Source organism: Athene cunicularia (genome assembly GCF_003259725.1).
Source record: "Athene cunicularia isolate RWA chromosome 1 unlocalized genomic scaffold, athCun1 chr1_part1, whole genome shotgun sequence".
Lineage (NCBI taxonomy): Eukaryota > Metazoa > Chordata > Aves > Strigiformes > Strigidae > Athene > Athene cunicularia.
Window position 1 is genome coordinate 44,728,555 of NW_020799091.1, and position 20,690 is coordinate 44,749,244.

Sequence of the window (20,690 nt, forward strand, 5' to 3'; positions counted from 1 at the left end):
TTAACAAATTTAAGAAGTATGAATTTAGTTCAGCCAGCCTTGGACATTGAAATAGTATATTTTTGCAAATGACAGTTGTACCTGCAACTGGAAAGGCTTCACTGCACCCGATATTTCAATATTCAAGGAGCTTCTTTAATGCATGAATATATAGGTTAGTCTCTTCCCCACTTTAATACTTGACATCTCTTGTAGAAGTATTAGAAAAGGTATAAATCTTATTGTTGATTATTAGCATGCTAACAACTTTCAAATGAAACCTAAACTGAAATTCTGTTTAGGCTCTGTACATTCAGTCTAATTTTTAATGTGAGACTGGGTTATATGGTGATATCAACACCGGTGCCCACTGTGTGCTATTGCTAAAGTAAAAATGTAGCTTTGTTAACAATGACAGATAAAAAAATCAGTGGAAGTATGCCCTGAACCTAATCAGATAAATTCTGACATTTCCACTATGTCATGTAGCTTGCCCTACTTTACATTTTATCCTTTTATAAGTAACAGCTCTCAAACTTTAACTTTAATTGTTAATAACCTGAACTATGTTTGAACCAGTAGCCTGAAGTTGCTTATCCCATGACCTCTCCTTTGCACTAGCCAGACACCTCAAGGCAAAGAACTTTCAAGACGTCAGCCCTGATTACTTGCTGCAGTCATGTCAAGCAGATGTTTCATGAGGGTGAAAGCTTGAGAAGTGTTACCAGTGCAATAAATTTACATCTACAGGTTATGCTTCACAGAAGTTTTGTTCCATAGGAACCATAAAGCGTAGCTGAAAAGGACAGTCAGCATACTTTTGTGTTATAATCTGCAGCTGCAACGGTTTCTGTTCACTTGTTAGGACTCTTCAGTGTTGGCATTCTATAAATCAGGCTACTAGCTGACAAGGAATGCACATGCAGCCTAGACTTTTATTACTTTTGTTAGTATCCCTTTGGATGGCAAGTAGCATCTTCCTCTGAAGTCAGTCAGCGCATTGGGATACTCAAAGCAGTGAAAATAATGTATGATGAAGTAAAAAAATGCTGTTGGCTGCAAAGTCATGATGTTTTAAAATCTACAGAAGGGAACTAATTTCTTTGAGTTGCACCAAGGATTAATCTGGGCCACATTTCTGAAGGAATAATTCTCAAGTTATTGGAAGTTTGTAAATCTCATGGGTTGGGTTGGGTTTTTTTCATTATTTCCAAATAGGCAGTAGGTCAAGGCTGAACCATTTTAGATAACTTTTTTTTGTTTGTTTGAAAACTTGGTGCAAAGTGAACAGAGCAAGCTAAGGTAAAGTAAATCTGAAGTTACCTAGGAAGAGTGTTAATATACATGTGAAAATTTTAAAAGATCATGTTTTAATGCCAGAATCTTTCCTGCTGATCTTGAGGGAATTTCTTCCTTCCCTGTTGGTAGAAAAATGTTACCTAAAATAAGAACAAGTATATAAATGACATAACTTCCCAGTGTCCTACAATCAATTTCTTAGCATTATTAAATCAATTATGTAACAGTTTTTACAAAAACACTAAAATATTTTAACATATCTTACAAAGATTAAACCAAAAATTTCTAGTATTTGGTCCTTGCAGTGTAAGCATATTTTATAAGCATTCTAGTTGGTTATTTTTATAGGAAGATGTCTTTAATGTATCTGTTTCTGAAAGAAGAACCCCACTAGGAATTATTAAAAAATATGAAGCTGAAAATAGTAAAAAAGTGAATACAGTATTCTATATCCATACTGGGAGTAAAAATTTCAAACATCTGTTATACTGAGCTAAGTTTCATAAAAAGCATACTGGAATTTGGTTCGCCAAATGCTTATACTCCTTGAAAATCAGACATAGGAGCGTACTGGCTTGCAGGACACAGCTTTGCTGCTGTATTGAGGTTTAACCTCAGAGAGTAGCTCAGCCCCACACAGCCACTCTCACACTCCCTTCTGGTGGGATGGGGGAGAGAATTGGAAGAGTAAAAGTGAGAAAACTCATGGGTTGAGTTAAACACGGCACAAATCCAAAACGTAGCCCCATACTAGCTACTACGACAAAAGTTATCTCTATCCCAGCCAAAACCAGCACATACTGTTTCAGCCTTTCTTTTGCTCCATGCTGTGAAAGTCAGCAGAAGTGAGAGAGGCTACTGATAACCCTGATGATTAAACTGTATATAACCCCATGACTGCTGCCAGAATGAACAGAAGTCCTAGATCCTCTGCTTTATATGTTTTGGGTGAATAATCAACACTGAGGCCAATATATATGTGAGGGTTGCATAGCACATAACAATCATAATTGAGGTAGCTGGAAATGTAAGGCTTCAGTAGGCTTTATAGAAGATTTGAGATGCATATTTTAAATACCTCTAAGAACATAAAGGAATGGAGGATGCAGAGGACAAGAATAATAATGTATATTTTACTCAAGCCACACACATGCACAGCTGGAGGTTTTTTCTTAATTAAATTAAAAAAATATATAAGTTAACAAAGTAACTACCTGAGGTCTTACTAAATTTATCATTTTAGTGTTGCTACCTTCAAGTACTGAGCAATCTGCCATCCCATTCATAAAGGAAAAGACGTTTTGGGGTAACCACAAGACTCCAGCTTCTGAAGGAAAAGTGTGAAAAGCTTGAAATCTGTAATATAAAGAGAATTTGCAAAAGTACTTAATGTGTAGATTTATTAATTATTGGTATGGAATTCTAGCTAAATGGTAGTAGATACTCCTTGCATCGAACTGGTTTTGTTTCATTCCTAAACAAATGGAGATTTTAATAATCTCATCAAAGGGAGCCCCAAAGCTGACAAATGTGACCAAGAAGAAATCTGGAAAGACTGTCTTTATCTTTCACTGAGATATCGTTTAATGATAAAACTGTTCAGAATGAAATGTCAGTAATGAGATGTATCGAACATTGTTGACTACCAGGTTATAGAACAGGTTCTACAGCTGGGGCACTGTCATGGCATCATGGGCATCACTCTTTTCCCATTGCTTTGTTTTGAGGAGTCAATTTTTCAATTTTTTTTAGTGAGTCAAGGTTAATAGGTGGTTACTTTTTAGGTAAAGTTGCTGAAAGTTTTTCAGTAGATGAGTTTGCATCTGGAAAATGCATTTTCATGGAAATTAAGTGTTTTATAGAAACATTCACACCAGTGCAATCCTTTGAAGGGAAATAAAGGCAGTCAAAACAATGCCCCATGTTTTGACTTGATAGTACTAAATGTTCCATTGAAAGAGTATAAAAGACATTGATTTACACTTTTATTTTTAACAGTTATGTTACATTAATATATATTATGTTTATTAAGTTCGTATAAATTATTAATTAGTATATATTAATATATTAATGTTTAATCTTAGTATATTGAAAAATAAATCTACGAACAAGATCTAATTTAAGGAAGATTTTTTTTTCTTGTATCAGATAATAATAGTAAATCACATCCTATCTCTTTTATGGAAGTTCAGGAATCAGTAGATGCAACCAGTTCTCAGCATCCCTCCGTTTAAATGTGAGCTCTCCTGTGAGCAGGAAGAGTTTATTTGGGAAGAATCTGGTCTAGATAGCCTACCAAATAGACTAATGGATTTTTTTGACTGATTTAGCCAGAAAGACTTAGTCCATAATTACATTTTAGGTAAGAAATTGTTCACACACATATCTGGAATATTTGCCTGGTTGTATTATCTAGTAAAAATTTTTGCTATATCATAGCGTATTAGAGGTCAGGCACTATTTGTGGTTGTCCATGATGCATGTTCAGGAGGAATTATCTTTTTTTACATAAATATTAGGTATAAATTGTTTCCAAAACATAATTTGGTCCTCTTATTCCAGGAACAGCATGGGCTTATGTGCATATGAGGGGCATATGGCTGTGTCTGTGAATATCTTTGAATTACTAAAATTATGTATGCTTTGAACTTTTCATCAGTTTAATTTTGTCTTTCATAAAGAATGTGTCAATTATAATTTCTTTTAAAGTGAGTATTTAATTTGGCTAATTGACAGCTGGCTATACTAATTGTGATTTGATCTAGTTTTTGTTGTGTCTCTAAAGGAACCAAGATCTTGATAACCTCATCAAAGTGAATCCAAGTTCTTTCACAAGTGACAAGAAGTAAGTCTTCAAAGCTTCTCATGCACTATGTTTTTAAGGCAGTGAGTAGTTTATAACTATGAGAATGTCAGGAAAGGTAATGATGCAAATCTCTAAAATGTTTATAGATTAATAAGTAGCAGTCCTTTTACAGAATGCTGGATAGAAAAATACAGATTAATTAACTGGTATGTGCACTATCAGCTGAAAAAATAGTATCTGTGGCACGCTTCCATACATGCCTTATATGCTTGCCCAATAAAACTATTAAAGAAAATTTTTAATATAGTTAGAGAAACAGAATTATACAAAATAGTGTTGGACTCATGGATGACAGGTCTTGTCCGAAAAGTGTGTAGCAAAGCGTTTCAGTCATCAAGGGCACTGATCCATAAAGAACAGCTTGAACTGACATTTTTGAACAGCACATCAGTTCAGTGTGTTTCAGGCCAAGTATCTTGCAGTCTGTACATAGAACTTCAGCATACAAAAAGGGAGGAAGTGCCAGGGTACTGTTACAGTAAGAGCTGTATAATATTTGTCACACCTAACACTGAAATTCTACAGAAAACTTCAAGAACAGTACAGCACATAAAGATTGCCTACATGTGATCATCTATTTTACAGTAGACAACCTCACATATATGCATACATACATATTTGTATATGTACACTTAGCACTAACCCGTAAGCTGAGTATGATATTTTTGCAGATTTTCATTCACAGAGAATTTATTATGACAGAGTCCGAGACTTTGGGACACCATTGAATTTTAAGAGACATCCAAAGTTTCAAGATTAATGTCTACTATGACAGAAGTGACCAAGTTAACAGTTTCACAGAGCTAACAGCCTTTTGCTTTTGCTCCCTACTTTACCTAAAGAGAATCAGGGGTTTTTCTTACATTAGTTAGAGTGCTTTTCAGAGGTCATTCCATTCTCTGATTCACTGAAGCATTTTAATTAATTAAAAAAAAAAAGAGGAAAAAATAGCCACTAGTTTAAATGTATGAAATGTAAAAAATATTTCTGCATATGTAAACTTTGTGAGTCTTTGAATGCTTACATTTTCAGTATAAGTACAGGCATAATCAGTGCTTTGTTAACTCTGGTGACACAGGGAGGTAATTTCTTGTAATTCCAGAAGCAAAAATATGTGGACATTTTGACATATGGACATTTTGACATATTTTTAGGTGTCGTCTTAAGAAGCACAAGTTTCTTATTTTAAATAAAAACTTTTTTTGTTTTTTTTTAATTGTTTTTATTTTTCAAATTAATGATGCAAACAAGGATTAAGCTGCTTTGGAGCCTGTAAATTAATACCAAGTTCTTTGAAAGTTCATGATTCTCCTTCATTATCTTCACTGGCAAATAACAATCTTAAACTATGGCATTGATGTGATTAAACAAGGCCTTTTTATTTTCTTGGCTGCACTAGATAGTATTTTATAATAATATTTTATATTTAATTGTACAGAACTTTACCTTGTGAGTGGAAAATTGTAAACATATTTTCTTATTATGGTCAATGATATAAGTATTTGCAAATTTTGAACATAAACTTAACTATTTATTTTTTCTTTTTAAATGTGTGCATAAATATATTTCTTTCTTTCACCTATATTTTCCCTCTCCCCAGATAGGGGGAATATTTTAACAGTTTTATTTGTCTGTTGTTTCAGAGGAAAAGACCTTGAGGATTTTACTGGAATAAATACTGCTGGTCAGAAAAATAAGAGGCAAGGCTGTCATAACCTTTCCCTTATATACTTATAAAATATTTGTGGTTGGTTGGATACTAGTATTAATAGGTTCTATACTGTAAAAATCATAATAGGAGTCAAAATTATTATTTTTATTTGATTGAAGCTCTAGAATTTTAACTTTTAAAAATTTCTCATCAAATGCAGGATAGTAAGCTTAAATAATTCAGGGTGGAAGAAGGTAGTACTTGACTTTATCTTACTGGAACTCTAAATAGCCAGTGCATGACCATTCAAGCTCCTTAAATTAGTGTGAAATGGTCTTTCAAACTAAAATTTGTCCTTTAAATACAAAAGAGGAGTATCATAAATAAAATTTTTAAAAATCCTTTTTTTTCTTAGTATCATTATTCATTTTCAAATGAGCAACAGTGTGTTTTTTTTCTTAATCTTAAACAATTCTTCAGTGGATAACATTATTATTTTTAATTACAGACCATTTAATATAAAATATTAATGTACATTTAAATGAATATATTATATAGACTACATCTGCTAATATATTAAAATATGAATATGGGAAAATATATTATATCAAATCAGCTTTTTCACAGCCAGTGATTTACAAGTTACTAGTATAAATGTGGTCATATGGTCCTAGAGATTGTATACAACCCTATACAACAGCAGTTATAAGAGAAATCTTGGCTGGATATAATGACAAAGCAATTAACACACTTCGGTAGCCATTTCCATAGCTCATGGTGCTGATGCCTGTACCAAATGAAATTATATTATCAAGTCAAAACGATGGAGCCATGGTCAGTTTAGATGATGTAGGCAGGCCATCTGCCTGTAGCATGGCAACACAATGCAACACAGTGACCATTAATTGAAATGAGATTCAGACGATATAAGGAGGGCTGTCCTGCGTGGAGCAGGTTGCATGTGCCCTCTCTTCCTTGGAGGTTTTCAAGACCCAACTAGAAAAAGCCCTGAGCAACCTGGTCTGACCTCGTATCTGCCTCTGCTTTGAGCAGGAAGTTGGACTAGAGACCTCCCAAGGTCCCTGAATTCCAACCTGAATTATCTTACTATACTACAATAAAAGCAGCATTTTTGAGTCATTTATCATTCTTTTGTAGTGTCACACTGGAGAGAAACTGAAAAATATTGAAGTACGAACTGATAACTCTTACTTCATAACTAAATACTTATGATATGAATGAGTTGTGATACATACTCAGTATAGTTAGGAATCTTCCTTGTGAAATGCATATAATGTCTTCTTCTTAAACATAAATAATTCAACACATTTATTATGTTTTGGCTGAATAAAAAAAAAAAGAAAAAAAAAAAAAAAAAAAGAAATTATTAATTCTGAGGTCTTTCTCACTTTCACAGAGATGAGGACCTTGGTGGTCACACTGAAGTAAAGTCTGATGATGACCAAAGTAAAAAGTGGTGAGATTCGATTCATAGTTCTCTATAAAATTTAAAGAGCCAATATCAAGAGTTGTAACTGTTTAGTGTGATACCAGAAAATGTGAATTCCTAATACAAGCAAGCAGAATTTTTATAACTTGAGTAAGATATCTGTATTATTTCTAAAATGTGCCTGATTAAGTAAATATAACAATATAGGTGCATACATTTTGATAATAAGCAATGACTCAAACCTATAATTTCTTGTAGTGAATGAAAATGCCTGGTGACAAGATGCTCCTAAGTAGTTTTGTGCTTATCTAGGTGTTTTGTGAACTCAGGTGTTCAAAGCTTTCTCAAAGAAAATAAAGTAAATGCATTCATACTTTAAAAGTTTCACTGCTACTATGTTTCTTTATTTGCAAAAACTAAGATCCATTTTGGTCAATTAAAGTGAAGTTAGTATTACATTTTTAGGTAACATTCTGATGGTATCTTTCTGAGTCTTCCATTTAGTTTTATATCTAAATGAAGAGAAAGAACATAGCTATCTGTATACATAAGTAGTTTTGCTATCCTTTATTATAAAATATTTTTATCCTAGCAGTCCCATTTGACAGTCTGACCAGAAAAGAAAATACTGAATATTTATGGTGAATGAGCTTCTCTTTTAGTTCTGAAAGGGGGCCTGCCAGATTAGGAGTCAAGCACAATAGAGGGTGCTGCTTCATGCAGCATGCTATGCATATAAAACAGTGACCAGCACTGAGCAAGGTTCATTTAGCAAAGCTTCAGACCCTGGCAAGCTCAATGAAATAAATCAAGCTGCAGCCCAAACATACAGAATTAAAGCTTATAATCATCAGGTTGTTTCAGATACAACCTTTGGCAGAACCAAACAAGAGCAGCCTTTGTATGAGCTGCTTTGTAAAGTAATCAAAAACATTATTAGCACTTATTCCTGAAATCCTATAATTTGTCTGACAAGGTTTATTTTTATGTTTGGTTGCATGTCATGTTTGTGGCAGGGAAAACCACAGGAAACAAGGTTTCTTTTGCTTGAATCACAATCTTTCTTTTTGATAAGAGTCTATGTATCTGTTTAGCTGGTCATTTCTAATAGAAACATAACTGTAATATACCTTAAAAAAAAATGGAACTAAAATATCATAAACAAGAACAAAACATTATAGAATACTGCCAAGAAAATGCAGAATGTTATCAACCACCGAGACAGATATTAGGAAGCATTTCTTTACAGGATGGGTTGTTAGGCGTTGGAATGGGCTGCCCAGGGAGGTGGTGGAGTCCCCATCCCTGGAGGGGTTTAAGAGTCGGGTTGACATAGCACTGAGGGATCTGGTGTAGTTGGGAACTGTCAGTGTGAGGTTAATGGTTGGACTCGATGATTTTCAAGGTCTTTTCCAACCTAGATGATTCTGTGATTCTGTGTCATTACTGCACAGTTGAAAACCTTAGTGGGCATTTTGAGGAAATTAGAGTTCAGTTACAGTTAGATGAAGTTTCTGGTATGAATATATCTACCAGCAGAAACTGGAAGATTTAAAATTATAGGTCAGTAATTCCATTATTTTTCACAAGCAACAATTTAACAACAGTAAGAAAAGGATAAATTTCTTTTACCTACAGTTTGCAGCCCAAGATTCTACATTTATGGCTGTAAGTGTAACTGAAAGCTGCATAGATGAAAATTATTTCTGAACAGTGTTTTTTTTTTTTTTTTTTTTTTTTTAGGATAACTGAGCAAACATATGAAAATCATCCAAGGGCTCCAAATAATCTCCCAGAAACAAACTACTCCAGTGACAGTGAAAGAAAGACCAGGTACTGTGGACAATTAATTGAGAACCGTAATGTCTAAAAGTGCCCTTTCTTGCAAAAAATTAAGAGAAACCATCTTTATGCAAGAAATTTCAGGGACGTTTAGAAACCTCCCACTGGTCTCTGGAATCATGCCAGCCTGTTCCAAATTCTGCTTCCAGGATCCCATGCACAGAAGCCCACAAAGCATAGCTCTAATGCACAGAGCAGGGAACACAAGACATGCCCTGTGTAGCTCTAGAGATGTAGCTGAGGCATGAAATTTAGGAGAGTAGTTAAGACACAATTCTTATATAACCAATAGAGGAAAGGCATTTCCTGCATGTTAGATACACCATGCTCTCAGGGAGCTTATTTCTTTCCAAGGCTGTAAGGAAAACATTACACTCTTCACTCCAGTGCTTTGTTAAATTCCTAAAATTATATGAGATTTATCTGAACCCACGTATCATGTATCATGAACCCATGTCTTATCCCAGTCATTGAAACTGTAACATGGGTTTCTGATTTTTTGACCTGGTAGAAATTATTTTAAAAAATCATTTCTCTTGCAATATTCTTTCTCTAGCTGGATTCTGTCTCTACAAGCACAAGTACTTCAAATTTGAGTGAAAAATGTGATGTAGGGGTATTTAATAGAATAAACACCAGGTTTGTTGGTAACAGAAAATCATTGAAAAAAGGGAAACAATATATTTTTCTTCATAGTTAAAATGTATTTTCAAGAAATATGACAACAAAAAAAAATATAAATCTTGAATTAAAGATATTTTGGGATTAGTAAAACCTCTATTCAGTACCAACTCACCATCTATGTGGCATAAGTATTAATGTAGACAGGATTGTTTAAAGATATAGTCCTATGTGTAAGGTACTGCTGTACAGGGGTCATGAACTGCCCAAGTCAAGGCTGATTACTTGGAAGGGAGAGGAGAAATCTCTTCTTGAGCCTTACCAATAGGGAAAATAGCAGTCACACTCTCGTATTTTATGGGAATTATGGCCAATATCCCAATCCTTAAATTTATGCACACCTGAGCCTTGGTGTGGGTATGACTGGGCACAGGGTCTTTGATCTCTCATTTTCTTACATTTGCTGTAGGAGGTTGGAGTACAGTTGAAATTTGTGTATTTTGAAACTCCTGCACGGTCTTGAGAGCTGAGGCCATAAACTGGACGAGAATAAAAGCAAATCCAAACAGCATACAATTTTAAGATTCAAAATTAATGTTCAACACAAAAATTAATTAGCATTTTGCAGACATACAGCTTCTGAGGTGTAATATTCTGATTATCTTTAAAAAATAAAATATAGAACAATAATACAGGAATGGCAGGGCAAAGGATGCACTTCAATACACAGTGTTACTTTACACTTGACAAAATGTAAACCCTACCTGAAGCTCTAATCCCAATTTAACTCAAGGAAGTTTACTGAATGAATGATCTTTGCAGGTTATCCTTTCAGGGTTTATCCAGTAGGATCTATAGAGTATATATCGTTAAGTAGTTTGCTGTATAAACAAGTCACACCATAGCAGATAAAGGGGAGGGTGATATGAACTGAAAGAAGGGACTTGATGAGATATGCAGCTATCAGGCTACATTCTAGCTCAATTTTAATTTAGTGTCTTCTCAAGCTGTCAGACTATGCATTTATTTGAAAAGTTTCTGAGTTTCCTCACATTGCAGCTGGAAAGACTAGAAACTGATGCTTTGGAAATATTTTTGCTGTAGCTTCATAGATTTTTGTTCTATACAGTACAATTTTATTTTTTTTTAAGATGAGGTTATATATGTATTTTTGTGTATTTCAACCATAATACTGTTGACAGTTCTTAAGATTCAAGAGACACTGTTCTCTACACTAGGACACTAGGAAAATATTTTCTCTAGACAACTTTCTAAAAGATAAACAGTGTTATTTTCAGGCATGCTGCATCTAAATATCCATATTATGTTGAGTGTGCAATGCACGGTATTCATTTTGCCCTGATCTCAACCCACATTTAACTAGATGATTTGAAATGTCAACCCGACTCAGCACTAGATTCTGTAGCTAAATACAATGACTTAAATGGAATATTTGGGAAAAAACGAGCTTAACAAAAAAAAAAAAAAAAAATAAAAAAAAAAAAAAAAAAAAAGCACAGACAGGCCCTTACTTTATAGGAATAGAGAGGTGATATTCCTGTGCCCCTTTTCACTATAGGCAAGAAACTTTAGGTGCTTACACCAGCAATATACTCCACCCTGTGACATGGTGTGCATGTGTCTAGCTTGCTTGGGGCAAAAATACCCAGAAAATCTCTTTCAAAAGGCAATCACTCAGCTTCAGTTTGCTTTCCTGCTTAGTAAGCTCACTTTCATCTTGTAAATGGAGTGCTGCATGCTCATTTGAGGAGATGCTTTCTCTGTGGTGAGCAAACACAGTTTGCTGCATTGCTATTGAATAAAAAGCATATTGTTATGTTCTATGAAATATAAATAGAACATTTATCATTTAAGGTTCTCATTGACTGTGCAATTTTAATAAATTTCTGGTGTTACATAGAAATGGAATTAGTCATATATATATACATTATGAAAGACAGGTATGTAGAAAAGTGTATCTGGGCCGTGTAACACCTTACATGTTATCAGTTTGCTATACTTTCCCTGAAAAAAAGACATGTTCTTCAAATACATATGATTATCAGAAGTTGTTCTTGACATTGCTAAACATTGTTCAAGAGTGATACGAAACATGTAAAAATTACCATATACCTTATGAATTTCTGGAGGAATAGGATAATTAAATCAGTTCAGAGGTGCTCCAAACATGTAAGGCAATGTGACTTCTTCAGCTGTCACATACATGCTCGTTCTTTCCATGCAAACAAAACTGACAGTTATGCAACTAGAACTTGAGACTGTTAAAAAAGTAAGTGCTGGTTAAATTCATTATATTCCTTCCTACTCTGTTACGAGGAACAATATAGTTACTTTAGTGAACACAAATCTCACACTGAACAGTGTGTATTATAAAAGACCCTCGCTCTACTTCGAAGGGACATGTTGTAATTTTGTTTGGCTGTTTGACAGGTCTTTGAGGACTAGTGAAAGAAGGGGGGAAAAAAAAAAAAAAAAAAAGCAGCGTGTCACCATTTCCTGATATGTATCATTTAGGCTGGGATATCAGCACAGGCAAACACAATACCATCATGCAGATTTTGCTCTATGGCCTTGTGGATTTAATTTTGAAATGTTGAAGAATTAGTCTAAGAATGTTGTATTTCTAATTTATGCTTTTTTATTTCATATATTTTCCTTGACTGTTGTGAAAATACAGAAAAATAACTCATCACCAATTATGATGTTTTTTTAACAAGCATGTCTCATTAGTTAAATTTACATCTTATCATCAGTATAGTGAAACCTTTAAAAATAAAAAGTACCATTTAATGATTGCTATGCACTCATTGCTTTACAGCAAATCATCATATCATGCCTATGAAGAAAATATAACTGGAAATACTATCAAAACTGTTTACTCTACTTCTGACCGGTAAGTACACATTAATAACATTGTAGAGTATCAAAGGACACAGACATTTTGCGTAAGTGTTCAAGTGTCCAGACAAAAGAGAGCAGTGGAAGTCACCATTAGGTTTGTCAGACAGCTTTTCATACAGAACTGCCTTTCAGTAGGATCTTGCCATCAAACCATTACCACAGCTCAGCAGCCTAATATTATGTTAGGCTTGTCAACGCTGACATTTTAAAATATCTATAGAAACAATAGCAAATGCCTTAAGTGATAGAGTTGGCTTTGTGATTCTGTAGCTTTCTACCTCAGGCAGCTGCTTACTCTGCAAAATCTCCTTCCTTTGTGAGAATGGTGTCTGTAATGACCAACTTTATGTACGGATGTGAAAGAATAGGTTCACATGACAATGCAGCTAAAAACTCTGTGTTTTCACACCAGTTAAGATATTCCCAAATATAAGAAGAATATTTGTTCAGTCAGTAATATCTTACCTCATGGGAAAAAAAGAGTTAAATATGCCCACTATTTTCAGTTCAGATAATTTGGATAGTCCTACTACTTGAAAATACTTAATCAGAAAAATTTGTATCCTTTCTAACATAAGTATAAGGAACTCCAGGAATGATTAAATATTAGTACAATGGTTTATCATTGAGTGGAAAGCAGAAAAATCAACACCAACAGGTGTATCTAGAGACAGTACAGATTGATGTCACATAAGAACATAAAAAGAGCTGAGAAAATTTAAAAAAATATTATTGTTACAAATACCAGGTAGGCTGTTCTATACGTATGTTCACTATAACTTCCATGAAGGTAGGATTTCTGTCTGCAGTACAGAAAATTAAAAATATTTTCAGGCACTTCCACAACCTAGAGGACAATACTATATCAGAGTGATCAAATGATGGCAGTTTAAATTCAACTACCCATTTACTTCTGTGATTAAAACGTTAAAATCATTACCCTCCACTTCATCCCCATTTAGTGTACATTCTCTCAGACATTCAGCAGCTAAATACGGTCTCATTGCTGTTTGAAATCATTCAGTTCACCAAAGACCATTCTTTTTTATCAAGATATTTTTGCTATTTGACAATTATGCTCAGCAATTTGCCCATCACAGGAGATATTACACCTGTCAACTAAAATGGAGGGAATATACACATGACATTTCTCCATTTATGGCCATTGTACAGTATACAAATGTCTTTCCCATGTAGTGCACTAAGCTTATCAATTTTCTGCTTGAGATTTCAATGGTAGCTCTTTTTCTGACAGCGGATGTGTTATTATACACACAGGAGTATAATTGGAAAAGATATATGTACATACTGCAGGAAGCCTTTGGGCATAGATGCCAAAATGATCTTAGATGCCCTGCAAATTTGCTGTCATTCGACTTGCTTCAAGGTAAGAAGATTTCACCTGCTATTAAGAAATATAATTTGAATGTAATACCCGCATTTTATCACATATATGATAAAAGAGTATATTTAAGCCTTAGGCCTTCTCCACCTGGAAGAAGAGGAAGGCTTGCACATTGGAGAAGATTTATGTAATCTCTCTCTCGCCCCTATACAATACCTCTTTCTTTCCATCTCCCTTTTCTTCTACTCTCCCTCTCCCTGCCTCTTCTCTTGCAACCACAAAGGATGCAGTGGAACACGTCCTGAATGTTCTATACACATGCTGAATGTCCTTACATTTACAAGCCTTCATTTATATATGCTTACAGTCTGATATAGTGAATTAAAGCATACTTACACTTTCTTCCTATTTTAAAATTTTATTCAAATTTTTTAATGAAGTTTTGTAGATGTTCTTGATTACGAGACATCTAAAACCATGGCTTGTGCAGAAGACACAGTCAAAGGCATTAGTAAGAGGTATTTAAGCCATAGAGGTGAAATAACTTTAGTTTTATGAAAGCACAGATTAAACTTTTCTTGCTTGTCATTCCAAAGCCTAAGCCTCAGCCTAAAATTCACACCTAACTTTCTTCAGGGTATGCCTACCAGTGCTCACCCTTCTAGTCTATTTTCCTTCTGCCTCATTTGTCTTAATACTGCTTGCATCTCCACACAGGGTTTGTTGTTCTAACGAACAATACTCGGCAAAATCCCACATTAGCACAGCTCATTTTTCTGCCCAGTCTTGCATAGTTTTTACTTCTGCTTCTGACAGCAGTTCTTTTACCTAGTTAATGCATGAAAACCCAAGGCAGAATACAGCAGTAAGGTTGTACTTAACACGAATGAACTTACATATGCTTTTTTGTCTCATATGGACTTTCTGAGCTCTGTGAGCACTAGAAATGCAATTCCTTCCATGGAAATCACTATGTAATACCTCCTCAATACTATTATTGCAAGTAAATACAAGTTCTGGTTTGCTTCCATTCTGAAAAGATAGATCAACCCACATAAAGAGAAATGGGCTTTTTATGCATTTAGGAGTGTTAACATGTTAGTGTTTTCTGAATTATCTGTTAAATATTCAAGTTTATTTTTAAAATTATATTCCTTTTGCTACATATTCCCAAGTAGGGACCTGTCTGGCCAGCAAAATTCAGCTTAATTTTTATGTAACTACACATTTATGAAAGCACTGGCAAAAAATTAAACAACTAATGTAGGTCTGTGGTTTGTGCTTGTAGTTATGTATTTAGCTAAGTAGTACAATTTCTCATCATTAATATTCATTTAGCTCCTTACAAATACCCTGCATCCATTAGAGATTTGCATGTAGATGACAGCAGTATAAGGTCTTTGTTTCCTTGTAAAGGTATATACCAAGTGTTTAGTGAGTAAATAATCCAAATTGTACCATTTTTTTCTCTGTATAAAAATGTTAGCTAATCTTGCTGATCAAAGCTTTGAAAATGTGCCCATCCCTTTGCTGATTTATACAAGGAAACATAAAAAAAGTAAAGAGAGCAGACTGTTGTAAGAGTATCTTAATACTAACAGCTTATGTAGAAAAGATATAGAAAAAAACAGTTCTGGAAAACTGGAAAAAGAAAAGTTCTCTAGTACTCTAACATGTTATGCTAATCAATACTGAGTGCTCAGCTGCAATTACATACTAGCCCTAGTGAGCATGTGTAACATAAGGCAATTGTATATTGTCTGGATCCTAGATCTACTCATTTATACTGCCTTTAAGTCCATGATGCTGACATCATACAATTTCTTTATTCATTCAGCTGCAAATGGATGCTCAGGGTAAGACTGTTAATTTTTAATTTTTATAATTAAGATTTTCGGTCCAAATTTATCTGAATAGACAGCCATTGTGAAAATTATGCAAAGGCTTACAGCCTTTCTGGGATAGTGGACAATGTGGTTACTGAATTGCACTGTAAAAGTAATGCTGATTTTCATTTATCTGAGGATAAAATATCCAGAGAAACCAGAATTTGCTATTATTTTATTATTAAAAAAAAAATCTGGATGTAAAAGTTCTAGTTTATAGATTGAATTGCTTTCCTCCTTGATCCACTGTAGGCTTTCCTTGTGATCTTGGGGATTAAACCTCTGTGTTTATCTGTGTATTTTCATATGTGGAACATGGGTGATGCTTCTCTAACTTAAAAAATAAATTTTTGAGACATTTGTGAAGGCGGCATCCAGATTGTGCAATAATGGGAGATTATCATAAAATTATTTCAAAATAAGCAGGTTTAGTTTCTTTAAGATCTACTCTGAGTTGGATGATTCAATCTGATTATGTTTCTTTTTTGCAATGAAGAAAGAAAATGATCTTAAAGGGGTGATTCATCTTATTTTAGGATAAATTTCTAAGCTAAGACAGAGAAAGTACCCTTAGGAAATTTCTGAGGGAAGGAAGGGGTTGGTGAGTATAGCGAGAATGTGGGGAATGAGTTGAGACTAGGTATCTGATTTTCAGATGTCTAAAGGTGAGATATTCAGATGTCTAATTTACTATTCATTAAAAATACTCTTTCAGAGTTCAGATTTTATGATACTGCAGGACTCGTAACCCCTGTTCAGTCTGGGATTGCTTGCTTCCTAAAAGACGGCATGCTGGGAATGAATTTTAAAGAGTTTCATTTTATTTTTTTCTTGTTACTTTTACCTGTGTGTTGAAGTGTGAAGTATGTAAAAGACCACTGGAAGATCTGAAAGCAGGAGACAGCATTTGGATTTACAGACAAACTGTGCACTGTGAGCCTTGCTATTCCAAAGTTAAAGGTAAGATGCAAGATGTATTACACTAAATATAAGAAAAACGATGTAGAGAACTTCATTCAAATAACTTCAGTATATTACAACAGAACTACTGCTTTTGCTCGTTTCTGTTACTTAGACCTTTTCAAAGTATTTCATTCAGTAAGACTGGTCTGCTTAGGATCATATCCAACCTCATTTTCTAGACATGATAATTAGCCGTACCTGTGTGGGAGATTTCTTAAAGTCTCATTGTAATCTGTAAAGTCCTACCTGTGCAGTCAATGGAGACACCTACAGTGAGGCAACAGCTTCTTGTCCTGAAAGTGACAAGAATTGCAAGGCCATCTGAGAATCAGGTTGTGCTATTGAAATGAATAACCAGGGTTCAAAGGTATTTTCACCTAATGTGGTCATTTTGACCAATAAAGAGAAGATACAAAATCTGTTAAATCATAATGAAATTATTATACTGTGAGTACCATTTTTCACCTTTGTGAGGAGCATGGTGAGTAAACAAATGTGCAAGACAGCGAAGAATGATGGTTTTGCTTTACTAATTTTTCTAGAAGTTGCTAGATTTTAAGTCTTCTCTGTTCACAGCAATTATTAATTCATAATACTATAAATAAGTATCTCTGTACCAAATAAAGACAAATGGAAACATAGACAAAATGTTCTGATAAGCTTGTGTTCACCCATGTACTTCTGAGACAGGATCATGTTAACTAAAATTAAATTAATCAATTTGTTTTATTAAAATACTTTGTGTTATTATGCCATTGCAAAATTTGATGGGAAGAGTGAATTTTTCAATTAATCAGATTATAAAATTAATATGGCATTGTGACAGTTGTAAAGCTGTAGGAAGAGATACTAAGGGTCTGTATATTAAACATTATAAATTGATAACTCCTATTTCAGCAAATGACAAGATGGGACAGTCAGACTTCAGTACTTTTTCTAAAAAAACAAACTGATTTAGAGTTTTCTTGTGTGACATTTAGAGAATACTGTTTTGCTTGGCATTTCTGATCAATCTTTTCTCTCTTGCAGAAAAATGGATCTACTAATTCTGACATACAAAAAGCATGATAAAGAAGTTCCACTAGTGTTTAGCTAAGTGTATTGGCCTGTTAATTCAAACCACTGTGGAAAATGATTTAATTTTATTGTTAGGAACACTCTTAAATGCAGTCCTACTGCATGGTTCCCAAAGGAATTAATTTCATGAGAATTTAGATGCCTTTTCATACACATTCCAGGAAGTAAAACAAGACATCATTCATATACTCATCAGTGAAACTGCTAAAATGTATGTAAAACTAACCATAATTTATTGAAATTTTCTGAACAGTAAGACATACCTACACATATATTTTGAAGGGGCTGTATTCTCTTTACTGAAAAAAACATCTCCTCAGATATAAAGATCTGTTATCTTTATATAGCATGTATAGGATTAATCATCTCATCAAAGATTAGTCATTTAAAAGACAGCTATGAGGATTTAAACTACTATTTTCATACAGAGTAAGGTGGGTTCACTCTACCTTTGAGGAGAGACATCAATCTCCAGTGGAAGATTCTTCCCAAGTAACTTAAATGATTAAGATAGAACAAGTCATCTCTGGAAAATGCATCTCTACTACTGCAGAGGCATTCTAGAGAAAAATTGTTAGAGGGTTTTAATTAGAAGTCCACGTTTGTATAATAATTCTGGGAAATATTGTCTCACCATTTTTTTAAGAAGTGCACACAATAGTTGCCATGAAATCATGAAATACATACTTTGCATGACATTATGTTGTTGTATTTATCTTTCCTACTTTATTAAACTGAATATCTAAACACCTTGGATGGATTCATCTGGCCTAAATTTAAACATCTACAGTGTAGACATCTACTTCTAAGTTACTTGCCATATTCTGTCTTTATAGTCATATAGAGAAGTAGACATTTATAGAAAGTGATTCAATTGGTCAGATTGCAAACATTTATTTTACCAGATGTTAACCATGCTGTGAATGTACGTCTTACTTTCCATGGTTTGAAAAGGAACATGGAGTAAATAGTTGAGATTTCTAGACATCTACATTAGGCCAGATAAACTCCTTCCTCTGAGACTACAGTGAAAACATTTTTCCCTTTTGGACAGCACATGCTTATTAAAGTATAAAAACTGAAAGAAGAGTTTGTGTTTTGTTATATGTTTCCACAACACTCAATAGTTACCTGCCTTATTTGCCTAAAATAATAAATAGTTCAGTAATTTACTGGACAAACAAAGGTGTTGACTACTGGTCTCTGTCATGAGATGTTTTAGATCATCTAGGTTATCCAGAACTGATTTTTCTCCCTTACATCTCAGCTTAAAAGGCATTCTTGGATATGACCATGACAGAGTTAGAGTTCTTAGAGGCTGCTGGACCTGAGCAAGATCTTAGAAGGGTGAAAAGTGCAAAAGCCATAGATTAATATTAGACTGTTGAATGGCTGTCCCAGCCAAATGTTCTCTCCTCGTCTGCACGCTCAGTAGTGGAGACAGGAGGTATGGATGTCTGTGTAATTTAAACCATTGGGCCTGCAGCTGAATAATAATGTAACCTGTCATGCCTATCTTAAAGGATGCTTAGACTGAGATGCAAAGGAGCCAGGAAGCAGTAGATAGTTTGTTAATTTTATGAAAATTTCTTATGAATTAATGTCAGTAGCTTTAATAAACCTGTTATTATAGATATTTTTTTTCTGGTGTGTGTCTCTTGATGATGACATATTTTAGTTAAACTATATCTATTATTACCCTGTGCTTTACCAGCAAACAATGAGACCTGCCCAACAACTAAAGAATAACAGTGGTGAAATTTTAATGTTGGGGACACAAATTTGGTCCTGTTCAGAGGCCAACAGTTATTGCTAAGGCTTAGTTACAATGGAAGATGTTAGATGTTCATTTGAGCCAGCACATTAGAATCCAGGATTTCCTAGTGTTTGAGGGGATGAGAGATTTTAGTTCACTCCATCAGAGACCAAGAGCAAACCCTAGATCCAAATTATCTGCTACTTAAATGCTTGACAGAGAAGTAGCAATAAGAAACAACAAATAATAATTCTGTGCTCATTAATTCATCCATGCTGAACAGTCCTGGTAATTTTGCCATGTGTTTTTTTGTTATTTTTTATTATATGTTGTAAGTTTGCTGAAAAGAAACACCGGTTTTGTGATGCTTGATATTTACCATATAAAAGCTGGCATGGCAGTACTCATTAAAAAAAATCATATTAACATCTCAATACCAATGTATCAAAACTTAATTGTTTTTTGTCCTTTTTGCATATCATTAGCATGTGGTGTTTTATTTCTCTTTGAGTAGTGCTTCCATGAAACAATCCAAATGAACAGTTTGCTGGCAGCTGTTTTAATGAACGCGTTATCTTCAATAATGCATTAAATTAGACGGAAAAGCTGTATTGAGAGATGATGTACTAAATTATGTGGGGTTTTGTGATTCATCAGGACCATTTTTCCAGTGTGTAATGGATACTTTATTTTACAAAGCTGGGGCATAGCTCTACAGGGGGAACAATCAAGCAATAAGAGGAAAGGAGTGAAATAATGCATATAATACGTTATGATGCATTTAAATATGTAGATGGCTTCAAAGCTACTGATATTTACAACAACGAATGTCACAAGAACAGCTCTGCTGTATTAATATATTTTGTTGTATCCTGTATAGGTTCTTACAGAATGCTCATCCTGAGCATCCCATCCCTAGCAGTGCTTGACACATGGTGACCAACATCTGTAACACTGTCCGCTCATCTTCCTCCTCTTGAAATAAAGATCTCTGTGAGATTCACAGAATCATCTAGGTTGGAAAAGACCTTGA

General features: G+C 34.2%; 1 protein-coding gene across 1 annotated transcript in view; it reads left to right on the forward strand.

Annotated features, from left to right (window-relative positions):
- The window catches only part of SCEL (sciellin), a 48,601-nt gene extending 30,626 nt beyond the window's left edge, over positions 1-17,975 (forward strand). The window contains exons 11-16 of the mRNA XM_026867958.1: positions 4,064-4,123; positions 8,989-9,078; positions 12,548-12,622; positions 13,909-14,017; positions 16,719-16,821; positions 17,854-17,975. Of these exons, the coding sequence (XP_026723759.1) occupies positions 4,064-4,123; positions 8,989-9,078; positions 12,548-12,622; positions 13,909-14,017; positions 16,719-16,821; positions 17,854-17,870 (454 nt within the window). The 3' untranslated portion in view covers positions 17,871-17,975. The remainder of the gene's footprint in view (positions 1-4,063; positions 4,124-8,988; positions 9,079-12,547; positions 12,623-13,908; positions 14,018-16,718; positions 16,822-17,853) is intronic.
- The last annotated feature ends 2,715 nt before the right edge of the window (positions 17,976-20,690 follow it).